The 18605-nt window shown below is 31.7% G+C and overlaps 1 protein-coding gene across 5 annotated transcripts in view; it reads right to left on the reverse strand.

The window, feature by feature from the left end:
* The window catches only part of LOC126884602 (cyclic nucleotide-gated cation channel subunit A), an 839335-nt gene that overhangs the window by 177999 nt on the left and 642731 nt on the right, over positions 1–18605 (reverse strand). For all 5 annotated transcript variants that reach the window (XM_050650604.1, XM_050650600.1, XM_050650603.1 and 2 more), the window contains one exon: positions 262–575. In XM_050650604.1, coding sequence (XP_050506561.1) covers positions 262–575 — 314 coding nt within the window. The remainder of the gene's footprint in view (positions 1–261; positions 576–18605) is intronic.

An 18605-nucleotide genomic window follows, 5' to 3' on the forward strand; every position in this document is an offset into this window, starting at 1 on the left:
ACTTAAAATTTAAAATTTTAAAATATGTTCAAATTAAACAGTAGTTTAACTGCTATCTTTCAGTTTTCGCTTTTTTATTTCGCAACATATTAGTGAATATACTAATTTTCAATTTACATAGTAGATTTGTGGATATCCTGTAGGTAGTGAAACAATTAATTTAATTATTACAAGAATATAGGATGTCAAATATAAGAAAGATGATTATAAAAACATAATGTCTAGAAATGTGATGCCTAACCTATATCCTGAATAATTTACCTGCAATCTGAGTTTAAGGACGAGCGCTTCCAGGAGACCAGGCTCGCAATCCTGAAATATCCGGACTTTCCTGAGAGTGTCCAGATGCACCCTAATGGCAATTTCCGCCTTTAATTTATCTGGCAATGCCGACAAAACCCTTTCCTCGTCCAGGGCGCCACTTTCTGCCCACGTATACGCAAACCATCGTATAACCCGAGCTTCTAATTCTCGCCCGACTTTCCGGAATGCCATGTACTGCTTGACGCCGTCCATGCGGTTCTGGAAATCGACTCTGGCAACGTTCATGTTTGATATCATCGAGCCGATGTTACCTGGAAACAATTAAGGAAACGACTTTAGAGATTGGCCTTATATTATGTGGTGCAGCGCTATCAAAAGTAATGTTACATATATATGCAAAGTCTGCTCGATATCTCAGACTACATGAATAATAAGCCAAGGGATGGAGCGAATGCTAACGAACCTCGAAAATTAGTGAATAAATAACTATTTTAATTTAAATTTAAATAGATCGTAAATTTATTTTTTGTTTTAATTATGCTGCAGACGCTCATTGCATTTACATATTGGTTTATAACGTAATCTGTGTATTATTTCTTTCTACAAAATTTTAAGTTATGAGATATAAACATATAAATGTAGTCGTATCTAGAACGGGTGATAAATACAAGTTGTCATTTAGAAGTTCTAAGTACATACTTTATTAAACAAGATATTCAAAACCGTTATCCATTATGGCAACCCCTAGGTACAATCATATTTTACATACATTTATTGGACAATAAGATTTTTTTTATTGAATTAACGTGTCTCGATTACAATGATCATTGACACATGTACAATTATAAGGTTTGTTCTAGCATCAGTTTTAAACGATTTGAAACTACCAGAAACATGCGCATTTGTTTAATGGCGTTCAAGCACACATATTACTAGTTTGAAACTACTGGCAGTCCAGAGAAATAAGATTTTTCTCGTGACACATCCCCCTCCAGGCCGAAACCAAAATTTTTGAGTAGTATGGATATCTATATTAATAACCTTTATGTTTCCTGCAGCCGATTTTGATGATGTACATAGTTATAAACAAATGAATATAAAAAAACGGTAAATTTTTGCTTTTTTCGTCTATAACTAAAAAGTTAGGCATTTTAAACAAATTTGAGAGTAAGAAACTTATAAATCGTCCAAAAAATTTCAATACGGCGTTCGCTGAATATGTCTATCCTTATTGGTTGCTTAGAAAATTTCAAAATAAATTATAAATTTTGAAAAATGAATAACCATTCATTGGTGGGATATGTTATATGCCATTAGAGTGAAAACTTAGTCTTTTTATAAATTTTGAGTTTATATAAATATTCGTAAGTTATGTAAAAATTAACCTAGAACCTTCTTATTACACGAATTGTTGAGACTTTTGGTGCTCAAATTATATTTTAAATTTCAAAGCAATTGGTCAAATAGTTTAAAAGATATTTAATTTGTTTATCCCAAATTCATTTTTTTGCAACACTACAAGTCAGAAAATTATGAGGTTACAGTAAGACTTCTGACAGTTTATGAAAGAAGAACATTTATACTATTGACTTAATTAAAAAAAATGACAAAAAGTATTTTTAAACAGTGTAAAATTATTTTGCAAAAACACGTCGATTTTTTGCTTACTTATAAACAATTAGAATAACTTTTTAACCGTTACCCGTAGAAAAATTATTTTTTCATATTTGGAAAGACTGGATTTTTATACATATTTAGAAAGAAAAACAATTGCCCTAGGACATAGCCCCCCTTTTTTTAATTCCCATGTTTTTGCAAAATAATTTTGAAGTATTTAGAATTATTTTTTGCCATTTCTTTTTAATTAAGTTAATAGTATAAATTTTCTTCTTTCCTAAACTATTTAAAGTATTCGTGTAACTTGATAATTTTCTGACTTATAGCGTTGCAAAAAAAATTAATTTGAAATAAACAAATTAAATACCTTTTAAACTATTTGACCAATTGTTTTGAAATTTAGGGTATGATTTAAGCACCAGAAGTCTCATCATTTCGTATAATAAGAACGTTCTAAGTTAATTTTTACATAAGTTATGAATATTTAAGAAAACTCAAAATTTATGATTTCTTTTGCAATTTTCCAAGCAACCAATAAGGATAGGCATATTCAGCGAACGCCATATTGAAGTTTTTTATACGACTTATGAGTTTCTTACTCTCAAATTTGTTTAAAATGCTTAACTTTTTGGTAATAGACGAAAAAAGCGAAAATTTACCGTTTTTTGATCTTCATTTGTTTATAATTATGTATATCATCAAAATCGGCTGCAGGAAACATATAGGTTATTATTATAGATGTCCATGCTACTCAAAAAATTTGGTTTTGGCCTGGAGGGGGTTGTGCCACCAACAGGATATTTTTTTCCTTATTTCTCTGAACTATGGGTCACGCTGGGCAACGTTGTATAACAAAACTAAATTTTGATTTGGAGACTGACTTAAAACGGTCAAAAGAGTTTGCGGATTTTGTTCGAATTTTCAGTTTGTGAATGTTCAGTGAGATGTGCAGTGGAATTCTTTGTTTGACGTTTACAAATTTTAAATTAAACAATATGTTTTGACTTGCCATTATTTACGTTTATAACATTAATTTTCAATATTTAGCATAAATCTTAAAAATTTGGATAAAGAAAAACGTGTTTCTAATCTAACCTCAAAATTGTAAATAAAAACAAACAATTTGACGTTGGTATTTACTCCAATAAAAAAGCGTTCAAGCAAAAAACAGCTTATTATCAGTTTGTGGATTGAATATGCGCAGTAAAGTATTACAATAATCTGGTGTGAAACCATACAAAACTACATGCTAGAACAAACCTATTGTGTTCCACACATTCGTATACATCGCAATTGACGTATCTGCATCTCTGGAATAAGACTTGTATTGACAACAAATCATCTCTCGTACCAATAGCATTTCAGACAACCGAAGAAGTTCAATTCTTTGAGAACTAACTATACCAGAAAGAGATTGTGGAGCATATTTAGTCGGTGTAGGTATTAGCTATTTAAAACATTAAGGCGAAGATACATATCCGCGCCGCAAACTCCGCACCGTGTGAGCGCCGCGCGTTCGTGGCGCGGTTAATGTTCGTTAAAATTTTTCATTTTGACGAACCTTCCGCGATCCCGAGGAAACTTACGAACATTTAGTAATTGTAGATAATTAGTATTAAATGTGGGTGCCTACATTGGATCCGTTTTTCTCCGATCAGATCAGATCCGATATCGGCCGACGTCGGGAGTAGCTTCTCTTATTCTCATCGAGAAGTGTTTGGTTTCATTTCGATTGGTTGCAAGTTGAGTTGCAAGTTGGTTGCAAGTTGGTTGCAAGTTTTTTTGCAAGTTGGTTGCAAGTTGGTTGTAAGTTGGTTGCAAGATGGTTGCAAGTTGGTTGCAAGTTGGGGGTTGCAAGCTAACATGTTTAAATATATTCAATATCATTATCTCATTTTCATTTTCCACGGTAAACATCAATCAGTTTGATATTTCCTTCCGACCACTCCATTACTAATAAATATTCAACTCAGGCGCCCCAAAACCAACAAACCACTCGCAAACCCGTCCAAATACGTATTGCGAACCATCAAAGCATTTGTTGAAAAGCCGACAGAAGTTAGATCGTAGTGCGCCGTGTGCGAGCCGTTTGTGTGCCACTTGAAAACACGTACTAATCTAACAAATATGTTGCGCGCGAGCGGCTCGCACACCGAGCAGAGCGCATATGTATACCCGCCTTTATATTTTAATTGTATTCCTATTGTTGTATTTTACAGCACACCTCCATCTGATACACGTCCCTACATCAACCATAATGAACTCATAGTTAACGTTTACAACTGCCATCAACATAATACTAAACGTTTGGGATAAATGGAATAATCAGGGATGTTTGAACTTCAGAGTTGGCACAAAATATATTTTCCTACGGAAGGACAAAATATGGTTGTATTGATCTCCTGGGATACCAGCTCGTAGGAATGATATTGCAGAAACTAGCTGAAGTCCTATATTTTTCAGGGCGCAATGCGGGGATAAGCTTTCGTAGATTTGTCACTTCGGACAGAGAGCAGCAGACCTATACGCCTCTCTGATGATGACTCCAAATAGAGTCGAAAATCGTCGATTTAGAGTGCTGGTCTGCGCTCCCTGTTCTAAGTGGAAAATAAGACGATTTTGCCTTCGCATTGCAACTGAATAAAAATGAAAGTTTTATTTTATTTTTATATTAGTCTTTACTCCTTTGAGTAACTAGGTCCATTTTCCGTTGGAATTTACCAGCTGAACAGACGGGGTCGTGAATTGTAAGTTTTTGAATTCCCTCTGGTTTTCTTCGCTTCAGCATCCATCTGGCTTGCAATTTATAGAAGCCATGGAGGTGTTACCAGGGAAATGGGCCAATAAGTTTTTAATTAAAATTTTTTTTAGTAATATCTTTAATATTTTTCAATATTATTAATGTTTCTATTAGGTTGAAAACTTTGCCTTTTGAAATATTAAACTTTGAGGTTTTTCGACAATTACTCAAAATTTCAACCTACAAATTGCGCCAATAACTAAGCGTTTGTAGAAGGACTCTAGACGCGGCTAACGATGTATACCTCACATCTGGGAAAATTTGAATTTTTAAGTTATAGGCTTCATAAGTATTATCAAATATATTTCTTATGGGAACAACGGGTTTTCAAGCTCATAAGTCCTGTAATACGTTCAGTTATCATACTTGACCTTGGATGCATCAGATACTACTTGTCAATACGTTTCAAGCTCATGTTTAGTGATCAAAATCGGTTAAGCCGTAGTTGTAGTGGTTACAACGCTAAGTCTGATAGGGCAATATAAGTTCATTTGCCGGCCATAATTATTAGGATGACTGGGATATGAACTCGGATTGTCTTATCACAAGACTGGCGTCGTAACTACTAGATCATTTGGGAGAGAATGCGACAAAGGCGACAATTTATAACGCTTAACGTGTAATCGAGAAACATTACATTCAACTTCATAATTTAATTTATAAAAAACTTTCAAAAACTCCTAATACAAGAATAAAAAACCGCTAAACGCCGTAAAAATGAGTGGCGCATACAATATTTTAGCTACAAAAGAGCTGATATGAATATTAGGTGACGCGAAAATGTATTTTCATTTTGATGGAAAATAAAATTCTAGTTTTATTTTGAAATATTTTTTCCATAATATTTGCTAAATTTGAAGTAAAACACGCCACAAAAGAGCCTCAAAATGCAAACTGTATAAAAGTTACTCTTTTGTGGCTCGTTTTATTTCAAATTTAGCAAATATTAGGGAAAAACTATTTCAAAATAAAACTAGAATTTTATTTTTCATCAAAATGAAAATACATTTTCGCGTCACGTAATATTCATATCAGATCTTTTGTAGCTGGAATATTGTATGCGCCACTCATTTTTACGGCGTTTAGCGGTTTTTTTATTCTTGTCTCTAATTATAACTAAACTAAATTAGTAACAGTTTACTTAATAAATGATGTAAAAATAAAAAAATGTTAGTAAAACCTTTTAGCGGTTTATTTACAAAATTAATTAATAAAGCTTCTTTTGATGTCATTATCCGTAAACATTAACCCCTGCTATTAACAGACTTTATTATAAGTACAGCTTTAACAAAATATAAAATGAGAAACCAAAAGAAATGAATTAATTTTACTTCGTTATACTATTTGTTTCAAAAAGAGCAATCCATCAACTTTCAACCTCTCTTTTTTAAAAGCATGTTCATTTCCTCCCTTTTCATATTCTGCTTTCCCATCGTTTTTTCACTCTGGAAGTTCACAGAGATTCAAATCTCCCACTAATTTATTATTTCGATGAGATTCGAGTACAGGCGTCGCTTGAGTTATGTGGAAATAAGTGAAGTTCATGACCTTTCCACTTTTCATAAATCTATCGCTGGAATTATGGATTTAACCTGATGCCTCGAAGGGTACACGGGGTAATCTGATCCGTTATTATTTAGGAACCGAGCTTCGTAATTTCATTCACCTTCTTATGCCTCTAAATATCCGAAAGTTCATCTAGAGGGATTGGTCAGATATTATATCTGTGTAGGGGAGAGTTGGAGAAAACGGGATACCATTCTTGTTTACTTTTACTACGGAAAATATGTGAAAGAAATTATCATATTATTATTTTTTATAGGTATAACATTTATTGCAGCACACAAAACACATATCCTTAGCTATTTTTAATAACTGGAAAATAGTAAAAAAAAATATTTATTAAAGTCCTACACATCCCGTTTTATCCAACCACGGTTGGATAAAACGGGATAGGTTTATAATATTTAATTTTTTGTATAAAATTATCTAAAACTTAATTTATGTCTAAATTAAGTAGACATTAAACTGTATAATAAAAATTTGCTCTTGAAAGAATAATATCTTCAGTAGTCATAAACTTAAAAATAGCCGTTTTTTATGTTTTATGGCAAAATGGGAAATAAGACCTTTTATTTAGGACTAGGTACATACGTATATCAGAACAAAAGTCACATAAAAATATGTTGTCCTTCTTTGCGGTATGAGAAAACGCTTCATATCTCTATTTAAAAAATTAATAGGCCAACAAATAAATAGGTAGATAAAACGGGACATAAGAAACTGTATCCCATTTTATCCAACTTATAAGTGTTCCGTTTTGTCAAACTCAGACATTTTTCAAAACAAAAATGGCTGCTGCCTAAATGTGAAAAAAAATTAGGTAGATTATACATGAGAATATTCGTTAATAACTGCTTAATTAAATGTAATAGTCACTGGAATTATATTTTTATATATGTAGGCAGTATAATGTAGAAAACAACGCACTTAAAAGTATAAAGTATCAAAAAAATAGAGTTAAACAATTCTAAACATAACAACTTTTCATCAAATAGTGACATCGAGGTAAAACGAACTGAGAATGTTAAAATGACGACTGATAACAAGTTTCCGTTGTTGTCCAATTGATAGCACCACTAGTTGGGTCTCTAGGCTAGGTATCCCGTTTTATCTGACTATCCCGTTTTATCCAACTCTCCCCTATTAAGAGAGTTTATAGGTCAGTTAAAGTTAGAGATGAATTCAACGGATAATTTGATTTTATCCTGTATTAGAAAATATAACGAATATTATAATAGAAACTGAATGAGATGTTGACGATATCGCAATTTTAGCAACAACCTTTAAATGATCTGCAGCATATGCGGCATATGCAGCATAGTATGTTTTTAGTCCAGGGCGCATCTGTTTTGAGATGGACGTTGAGAGGTAACTCATATGTTTTTTGCAGAAATTGCTTAGAATTAACTCATATAATAATAATTGAGTTATGCCCCCACTTAAAAATGTCCGGAACATTGTTTCAATAATCAAATGTCAAAAAATGAAGGAAAAATTCGATTTTTTTTGTTCGTTTTTTGATTATAACCTTAAAAGTATTCACTTTCGAGAAAAGTTGTACTGACATAAAAGTTGCATAATTAAATTTCCTACAATATAGGATTGGACAAAAATTTTAAAAATTGTAACTCTTGTTGCAAAATAGCAATAATTGCGAAAAAAAAACTATAAAAAACAAGTATTTGCATTTTACGTTTTCCAACCATTTATTCTAAACTTAGGAGCTTAATATTTTACCCAGAAAAAAGTAATGAATACTTTTAAAGTTATAATCAAGAAACGAAGAAAAAATCGAATTTTTCCTTAATTTTTTGACATTTTGATTATTTAAACAATGTTCCGGACCTTTTTGAGTGGAAGGATAACTCAAATATTATTGTATGAGCTATTTTCCAGCAATTTCTGCAAAAAAATATAGTCACCTCTCAACAGCTAAATGTACTAATAGTTTTACAGATACGCCCTGGCCTATTTGGGATTAATATCAACGCTACTATGATTTATGGTAAAATGGCTCTAGACCAGCGCGGATCTGTTTTGAGGTGGATGTGAGAGGTGGCATTCGGATTTTTGCAGATAAAGTTAGGTGACAACTTCAATAATTATAATTGACTTATGCTCCTTCTCAACTATACCCGGAATATTAATAAAAAAATTTAAATATTTAAAAATTTTGAAAAATACCGATTTTGTTCTACATCCATTGCTTATAACTTAAAACGTTTAATTTTGGAACAAATTCGTAGGGAAAGAAAATAAAGGTAATTTAATTTTGTATAATATACGACTGGTTTAAAATACCTTGAATTATTACCCTTTCTGAAAAATAGCAATTAATAGAAAATAAGGGGGCAAAATAAGACTGTTTTTATTCAATGTTTTTAAACCACTTGATTGCACTTAGAACCTTCATAATTCGCTTAGAAAATTCTTATAACATACTTAAATCGTACACCAAATTTAATTTAATTAAAATCGACTTAATAGATTTTGCATAATAACTTTGCAATCTAAATTTTTTTAAAAAAGTTCAAATTTTTTAGAAACTTTCTGAACAAAAAGTAGACCACTTAGAAGTTTTCTAATTTTTTTACATTTAAACAGGTTCTCTACCTATCTAATACACTTTACAGAATTAAAATCGGATTATCTAAAGCGGCCTCAGCACTGTTTTAATTTTATAAACAATGTTTTGGCTTATAAACAAATATAGTGAGGACGTTTGAGTTGGATAAATTCATTTTATTGAGAATGGGCGACTCTGCAGATAAATCCTGAAAGAGATCGATTTTTATTTTTAAATTATAATTTTTTGGCATAAGTATCACACTAGTGACGTCATCCATCTGGATGTGATGACGTAATCTAAATATTGGAATTAATTTAATTCAATTTTTTTTTAATTCAAACCCTGTATAAATTGTTATTTTAATGTTTATATTAGTGAATACAAACTTGAATAGCCTATCGATTTAGCTATCACACGGCACCCATTCTCATTTAAAAAATCATCGATAACGTCATCACGCCCAGATGGATGACGTCACTAGTATGATATATATACCAAAAAATTAGAATTTATAAATAAAAATCGACCTGTTTCGGGATTTAACTCCAGAGACGCCTATTCTCGAGAAAATGAATTTATGCCAACTCAAACGTACTTACTGTATTTGTTTATAAGCCAAAAAATTGTTTATAACTTTAAAACAGTGCTGAGGCCGTCTAAATAATCCGACTTTAATTCTGTAAAGTTTATTAGGTAGGTAGAGAACCTCTTTATATGTAAAAAAGATTGGAAACTTCTAAATGGTCTACTTTTTCTTCAGAAAGCTTTTTTAAAAATTTGAACTTTTTTAAAAAAATTTAGATTGCAAAATTATTCTGCAAAATCTATCAGGTCGATTTTAATGAAATTTTTTTATAAATTTTTATGTATGTTGTTAGAATTTTCTAAGTGAATTATGAAAGTTCTAAGTGCAACCAAAGTGGTTGAAAAACATTGAATAAACACAGGCTTATTTTGTTCCCTTATTTTGTATTTATTGCTATTTTGCAGAAAGGGTAATAATTTAAGACATTTTTAACCAGTAGTTTATAATACAAAACTTAATTATTTTTATTTTATTCCTGTACGACTTTGTTCCAAAATAAATCGTTTTAAAGTTATAAGCAAAGAAAGTAGAAAAAAATCCATGTTTTTCGAAATGTTTAAATATTTTAATTTTTTTTATAAATGTTCCGGGCATATTTGAGAAGGAGCATATGTCAATTAGTATTGTTGAAGTTGTCACCTAACTTTATCTGCAAAAATCCGAATTCCACCTCGCACATCCAAAAATAGACGTTTTTTCACAGATCAGCCCTGGTCTATTATGATAACCTATTATCAATAGGTACTATCTTGACAGTCGATTCTGGCATTTTTATTGATTATGGAATATTCTTCTTTGTGTGCCGTGTTTGTTTTTAAGCGTTGGCTATTTTCGTATTAACAAACTGATTAAATGTTTCTCGGTCGGCAGCTATATGAAACAATTCCTCGACCATTCGACCTGTCCATTGTCTAATGTTACGCAGCCAGGACTGTTTTCTTCCAACCCATCATTTTCCTTTCATTTTGCCCAGAATGATCAACCCGACTAAGCAATATTTAGGTCCTCTCATTATATGACCAAAATATTTAACCTTTCTCATTTTTATGATGTTGATCAATATTCTCTCTCCTTGTGCATGGTCTTCAATACACCTTCGTTGGATAAGTGTGTTGTCTACACATATCCAAAACCATCATCGTAGATCCATCTGCAGATGCATCCCAGATATCAGGACGTGATCAGAAGTAGAGATAATAATATATTGTAGCAAGACCTGACCACTTAAAGTAAGATCCTTTAGCTAAACTTAAACCGTAATGAAGCGTTTGAAATATGGTATCTCAGAAGTTTGCTTAAAATTACATGGTTCGATCATATCACAAATGAAGAGGTCCTAACAACTAATACCCAAAGAAAGTTTCTAAAGATGGTTATAACAGTGAAATGTCTCTTATTTTTCTCATAAATTAAAAGGCGACAAATATAAATTATAAAAGTAAGGAAAGACAGCTTTAGATTTAATTCGACCCAGGGGCCACCACCATCAGCTGACATATGTTTCTTCTTTTTAGAGTCATCAGAACTGCCTGTGGTCTACCTTGATGCTAATTAAACCTAACTGTCTACTAAGCAAAGTAATAAACAATTAACAATTCTTTATTATTAATTATAGTACAATATATTACACTGGACTAATTAGCAAAATACAAGGAAAAGTTATTTACCAGCAATTTTATTGCTGGAATCGAATCTTATGATTGTATATATATACAGGGTGTTTAGTAGGTCGATGTAAATTTTTTAAGGGATAATAGGGGACGCCATTTGCAACATTTTTTGCTAATAATGTATCGCTCAAACTGTTAAGGTTTCTTTTTTTTAATTGTTTGTTATGCGTTCGGAGAATGACGATAGCTGATGGAAATTGTATGCGAAGAGTCATTGTTGTAGGTTTACATTTTTATTCCATTCGTAAAACAGGGAGGTAGTACGCCTAGATAATTTTTAAACGTGAAATAGACGGTTGTCGAATATTGACAAATTTAACTTTATTTCGGAAACCTTAACAGTTTGAGCGATACATTATTAGCAAAAAATGTTGCAACTGGCGTCCCCTGTTATCCCTTAAAAAATTTCCATCGACCTACCAAACACCCTTTATATTAATAATATAAGTATGCAAAGTCCGCAGGTAGTGTGCTACTTTTTTTATAAACAAAAAGGCGCCCGAAACTCGTGTTTTTTCAATTTTTGCTCTATAACTCCAAAGATTTTAACTTTACACCAAAAACCCCCAAATAAAAATTCAGTGTAATTCAATCCTACATAGAGAAAATGCGGGGTTTTTCAACCAAATCTTGAATTTTCAACTAAAATTTTAGATAAGTAATTGTATATCAATAATTAAATAACTTGGTAATATAAAAGCTCTTTTCGTATAGATTATAATTCCAGAAGCCGATGGAAATTGAATGAACAGTTTAGCAACAATTGCATTGTTAATTAAAAATTTACGGTCACTATAATACCTACAATAATTATGTTACAAAAGAATAACTATGATTTTTGTATAAAAAGACACTGTACCTATCTAATGTACTACAGAATTGAAATTTGACTATTTAAGCGGCCCCAGGAATATTTTAAAATGATAAACAATTTTTTGGCTTATAAGCAAATAGAATATCTCGAGAAATATTAAATTAAATTATTAAATCATGAAAACGGCATTGGAAAAAAAGCGGCACTACGCTTTTTTTAAAAGAAAAACGTTTAATTGTGGTGAATGGTTCCTGAGATACAACCGGTCAAAGTTGACCGGCATTTACGGTAAATATATAAACAATAGGATCACAATTTTCGAACCACCACCTTTTTATTTTTGTCCTCTTTCTCCATACCAATTTTAATATCTTTAAAATACTTTTAACATACTATATTATTATAATAAAAACTATCGATATTACGAGTAAAATTGCCAAAAATAAGAAAATTCCTATCTAAAACTAGGTTTTGAAGCTATTTCCTTTTGGCATTTTTATAATTACGTATTTTTTTATGGGAAATAAGCCACAATTGTACTAAACAATGATATGATTTTATTAACGTTTCGAAGCCCAAATCGGGTTTCGTTGTCAAAATACAAAATACTATTGTATTTTGTATTTTGACAAATCGGGTTTCGTTGTCAAAATACAAAATACTATTGTATTTTGTATTTTGACAACGAAACCCGATTTGGGCTTCGAAACGTTCATAAATTCATTTTTTAGTAAAATTGTGGCTTATTTCCCATAAAAAATACGTAATTATAAAACTAGGTTGGAGAAAATGTAATCTAAAAGTTAAAAATCGGTATACGTTAAAAAAATGCATTTTCTTGGCTTCCCACGGAGCAATTTTCTTCATTCTTTTTTTGTTCCCAAGTAACTCCAGTATAGCCATCTAACTAACGCATTATTAAATGTCAAACTTTTGTTTGTTTTGTTATAATAAATAAATTTATTTATTAAAAATTTTTTAATTTGTTTAAATAAACATTGTTTAAATAATTATACAGCTTTCAAATGAGAATAATAGTGTTTTTAACGTTAAAAGGTACACTAGTAGTAAATTTATCTAAAAAAAGTCTTCAACTTGAAAAATATGTAGTTTGTTTTTCTTGTAAATAAATTAATATATCATAACAAAACAAAAGCAAGCTTGACATTTAATTATGCGTTAGCTAGATGGCTCTACTCGAGTTACTTGGGAACAAACAAAGAATGAAGAAAATTGCTTCATGGGAAGCCGAGAAAATGCATTATTTTAACGTATACCGATTTTGAACTTTGAGATTACATTTTCTTCAACTTAATTTTTGATTGGAATTTTGCTATTTTTGGTAATTTTCAAACGTAATATCGATAGTTTTTATTATAATAATATATGTTATGAGCATTTTAAAGATATGAAAATTGGTGTGGAGAAAGAGGACAAAAATGAAAAGGTGATGGTTCAAAAATTATGATCCTATTGTTTATGTCTTTGCCGTAAATGCCGGTCAAATTTGACCGGTCGTATCTCAGGAACCATTCATCACAATTAAACGTCTTTTCTTTTAAACGAAGCGCCCTGCCGCTTTTTTCCAATACCGTTTTCATGATTTAATTTAGTTTAATATTTCGCAAGATATTCTATTAATTTGTTTATAAGCCAAAAAATTGTTTATAATTTTAAAATATTCCTGAGGCCGCTTAAATAGTCGAATTGCAATTCAACGAGCATGAACTTCTACGCGCTGCATAGTGTACGGCAACAGAAAAAGAAGAAAAGGAAAGAAGAAAAGAAGAATTCATTTATTATTGGTGCGTTAATTTGGTGAAGCAGTGTATGTATTAAAGGTTTGAAATTAAGTATATTCTTATTTATTCCACTTTTAGAAGCTTCGATATACATTAAGAGGAAAGGAACATTTTGGCGCCTGTCAAAATTTTCAATGTATTTTAAATGTAATAATTTTTTTCGAATCCTGAGAAAACTAATAAGTATTTTTGAAAAATTTAAACGCAGCATGAAAGACTACTAAATTATTACCGAGGGCCGAAATTCCGTTAGAATGAATAAAAAGTTTCTTTTGAATGAGATATTTGAAATTAAAATTCACACTAAATTTTCTCTTAGTTTTTCACCCCTGTCACTTATTATAATAAACATTATAAAAGTTTTCAGGGACTTTCCGCCCTCGGTATTAACGTAATCTTTCATTCTGCGTTTAAATTTTTGAAAAATACTTTTTATTTTTGTCGGGATTCGAAAAAACTGAATCCCATTTAAATAGCATTGAAGTCGAAAGTTCGTACCCATCCCCTTAAGTAAGACTTTTATCTACCTCTTTTTAACACACATATTCATGGAAAACTAAAGGACTTCATGGAAAACCAAACAACTACCCACACGAAATATAGGTCTGGATCCCGCGTATGAAAAAAAAGTTGAGTAATAGCAAGCTGAAAATTTGTTAATAGCTTAAGGGTGTCTAGTCGGACAAACTTTGATATATAGAAACACTGAAACAGGGGAAGTTTTAATTGTGGAACAGTTTAAAAATTTGGAACGGTCAGACCACGAACACGTCACATGTATTTTGTCCGGCAGAACTTCCAATTGATTTGTTACCCTTTCATTAAACTCTCATCCAAAAATCAGGCTGCTATTTATCACCAAATGGGAATTATAATGAGTGGAACACGTAGAATATGTCAAATGACAGGAATTATGACAGGTGATAAACAGCAGTCTAATTTTTGCATGAGAGTTTAATGAAAGGGTAACAAATCAATTGGAAGTCTTGTCGGACAAAATACATTGTGACGTTTTCGTGGTCTGACCGTTCAAAATTTTTAACCTGTTCCACAAATAAAACTTCCCCTATTCCAGTGTTCTCATATATCAAAGTTTGTCCGACTAGACACCGTTAAGCTATTAACCAATTTTCAGCTTGCTATTAATCAACTTTTTTCATACGCGGGATCCAGACCTAATATATTTTCACATTCCATGAATATATTAATGAAGTGGTTGTTTTATGTTAAATTGGGTTACATTTCTGAGTAATTGATAGTTAATAACCATTATTACAGAAGAGCACTACAATGTTTTCCTAGTAAATAACATAGAAGCCATGCTTTTAACATTATTCGTATTAAATTGATAAAATAGGTATAGGCGATATTATTAGAGGGTTATCTAATTAATTATTCATTATAAGGTCAATGTCATGATTACCGCAGTAATATAATTTTTTCAAATTAGGGTCTATTTTTTTTGGAGTATATTTTTATATACAATATTTCCGTAAATAAGTGGAAAGAGCGCCTACCTTTGGATCGAAAGGTCCGAATGGTCGTGAGTTCGAATCTCAGCAGTGTCAGAAATTTTTCTTTTATTATAAAGTAATCAATGAAGATAGTTTCTGTCCTTGTGGGATCGGTACTTACCGGAGGGACCACAGACGTTCGGATACAATTAGCGTCTCTTTGCAAAGACAATGACGTCGACTTTGCAAAGTAACAAGACACGTACTCAACACACACACACACACACACACACACACACACACACACACACACACACACACACACACACACACACACACACACACACACACACACACACACACACACACACACACACACACACACACACACACACACACACACACACACTACACATGACACTAGGTACCTAACTGCAAAAATTCACCGTACCTACCATCCCAATGGCAATTAGTTGTCGAGGCATTAGCTAAATAAAAAAAATATTTCCCTAAAAAGTTCATTGATGTGTGTATGTGTGTGATTGTAAATATGACTGCGAATAATAATTACTGGTTTTATTCTCCTAATAAATTTTTGTTATTTTTGTATTTAGTTGGTGAATTAATTTATTAGTTTGTTTTCTATATTTTTGATTTTTTGTTTTATTTTTTTATTTTTTTAATTTTGTAATTTTTGAGTTTTTTTTTTCAGAATTACATATTATTATATTTTGAAATTTTAAACTTATGTTCTGCGTCTGAAGATGAATACTAACTCGATCTCAAAGGTATCTCCGATGGAAGCAGATTTTATTCAAGTTTAGAAGATGTAGATTATCCTGATTTTTATTCCACAAGACAAAGTTGCACTCAATTTTACATTTGCTAAGGAGCTGGGTTCTATCTTTAAAGTGTTGGACAAATTGATATACTCAGGCTCCCTGATCACCAACGAGAACGATATGACGGAAGAAATCAGGCGAAGGATAATACTAGGAATCAAATGCTATTTTGGAGACACATAAGGAGCAGAAACTTAAGAAAAAAAAACAAAAATAGCCATATACAGAACCCTTATATAACCAGTGTTGACGTATGGATCGGAGACATGGACCAATTCCAAGGCAGATAAAAAACTTTCTGCTTATATTTGAACGAAGGATCCTGAAAGGAATATTCAGTGGCATCTATGAAAACCGTGTTTGAAGAAGGAGATATAGCTACGAGATATACGAAATACACAAACATATATTTGGTGGTAAATACGTAATATCTCCTATAAAAATAGGAACACTAAGATGGACAGGACATCTAGCAAGATCACAGCAGAACAACCCTCCTAGAAGAATCCTTATGTCACAACCTGTGGGTAGAAGAATTAGGGGTATGCCAAAACTCAGATGGAAGTATGGTGTAGATGAGGATGGTAGAAAATAGGGATGCGGTTTTTGACAAAACACCGGTTTTCGGTTATACCGTTTTTTTTGCTTACGGTTTAACCTGGCGGTTATAACCGGCCAAAAAAACAGTTTTTAGAAAAACCGGTTTTCGGTTTTTTTTAATCCAATAGGTTACAAAGTTACATTTACAATACACTTTAGTTTGCGATACTCCATTCGACTCGATATCAATATGATCAAAATTCGTACTATCGAAAGGACAAGTATTACTTTTAACACGTTTGTATATTTGTAGAATAGAAACATTTTAACTAATTTAATACTTCCTGTACGAGTGTATCGTTTTGAAAACGTAGCGAAATTCTTGGAGATTCGTATTCGTAATCAGTAATTCGATATTCATAGTCAGAGCATTATTTTTGGTAATCAGAAAAAGTCATTCATCCACTTTCAATGCCAAGAGTTAAGTGTCAAAAATAGATGATGTTTGCATCTAATTCAACCAGACACTTCTTATGTAAACATTATGACTACAACTACCTTTTCAAGGAAATATAATAAAACTTAATAATTGTTTCTGGGTAATGTGAGATTGCTTTTTCAGTTTGCTTCTGTATTTTATAAAATAAAGTAAAATTTGAATTATGGTTTTGTTTGGAATAATTACTTGAGAATAATAATTATTTGGGATCCGAAATAATACCTAACCTAATCCTAATCACCGTAAAAACCTAATAACCGGTTTTTACTTTAAAAAGAAAAAACCGGTTATAACCGGGACAAAAAACAACCAGTAAAACCGGTTATTGCGAAGTAAAAAAACCGGTTTTAGGTTTAAACCGGTAGGTTTTTCCCATCCCTAGTAGAAAATAGGTGCAGCAAACTGGCAACAGTTGGCAATGGATAGAAGTAACTGGCGTAATAGACTTGGCAAGGTCGAGGCTCCTTTATAGGGCTGTAGCACCATTGATGATGATGATGGTGATGATGAAGGAGCTGGGTTATTTCAATCGACCCTAAAAAATCAAGTTATCAAATCTTCTCAGAAGTTTTTGAGAATAATTTCTTTTCTTTTTTGAACATGATTTCCGGAGTGGAAATAAAACCTCAAAAACTAGTTAATTAAAAATGTAATTTTCATTACAACATTAATAATTGTGGCTCAATCCCATATTGACAGTCAAAATATGATAGTAAAAATTTAGCTTAAAAAACAAATTATTGATTTATAAAGTAGCCTAGATATGGACCTATGGTGCAAAACTATGGGGTACGGCCGCAAAATAAAACATAGAGATATTGAAGCGCTTTCAGTCGAAGGTACTGCGGACCATAACAAATAAAGAGTCAGAGGGAAAAACGATGAATGTAAATTTTTGGTTATTTTGCGATTTTTGTCCAATTTGTTAGCTTAGGAAAAGTACTATCAACCTGTTTATGGCCAAGGGGAAATAACAATTAGAATCGTCTTAAAAGCACGTTACAAGATTGGACGCAAGGGAGAAAAACAATGGATATGTAATATGTAACTTTGTTTCTCATTTTACTGAAAATGCTTCCAGATAGATATTCATCGTTCTTCCCCCTGACCCTTCAAATGCACCATGGTTAAAGCCACAAAAGTAGCCACAGTTAAGGAAATAGTAAGTGAATACAGCAGCCGCTATTTGGTAAAATTGGAAAACCAACCAAACAATCTTGCACTACACCTGCTAGATAAGACTCGGAGACTGAAGAGGCACAAACCATTGGAGCTAGCATATACGTTTTAATCAGCAGTGCAGTGAAGTCAAGTACAGTAAAGTACTTAGCGTTAAAGGAAAATTTCAATAATCAAAGAGACTAGTGGAGTTTTTGTTATCACTGGATATAGTCTAGTAAAATAAAATTACACTACATGTAAATCAAAATATAAATTCGTACAGGTTGAAACAAATTTTATATCAAAGTTTAGGTGGGTACAAAAGATATTTTCAAGAAAGTATCCAAATCATACAAGGGAATCATTGTTTAAATAATTAAAAAGGGGTCATTTTTGCAAAAAACTTACTTTTTTAACTGCTGAG

The sequence above is a fragment of the Diabrotica virgifera genome, chromosome 5, assembly GCF_917563875.1.
Source record: "Diabrotica virgifera virgifera chromosome 5, PGI_DIABVI_V3a".
Lineage (NCBI taxonomy): Eukaryota > Metazoa > Arthropoda > Insecta > Coleoptera > Chrysomelidae > Diabrotica > Diabrotica virgifera.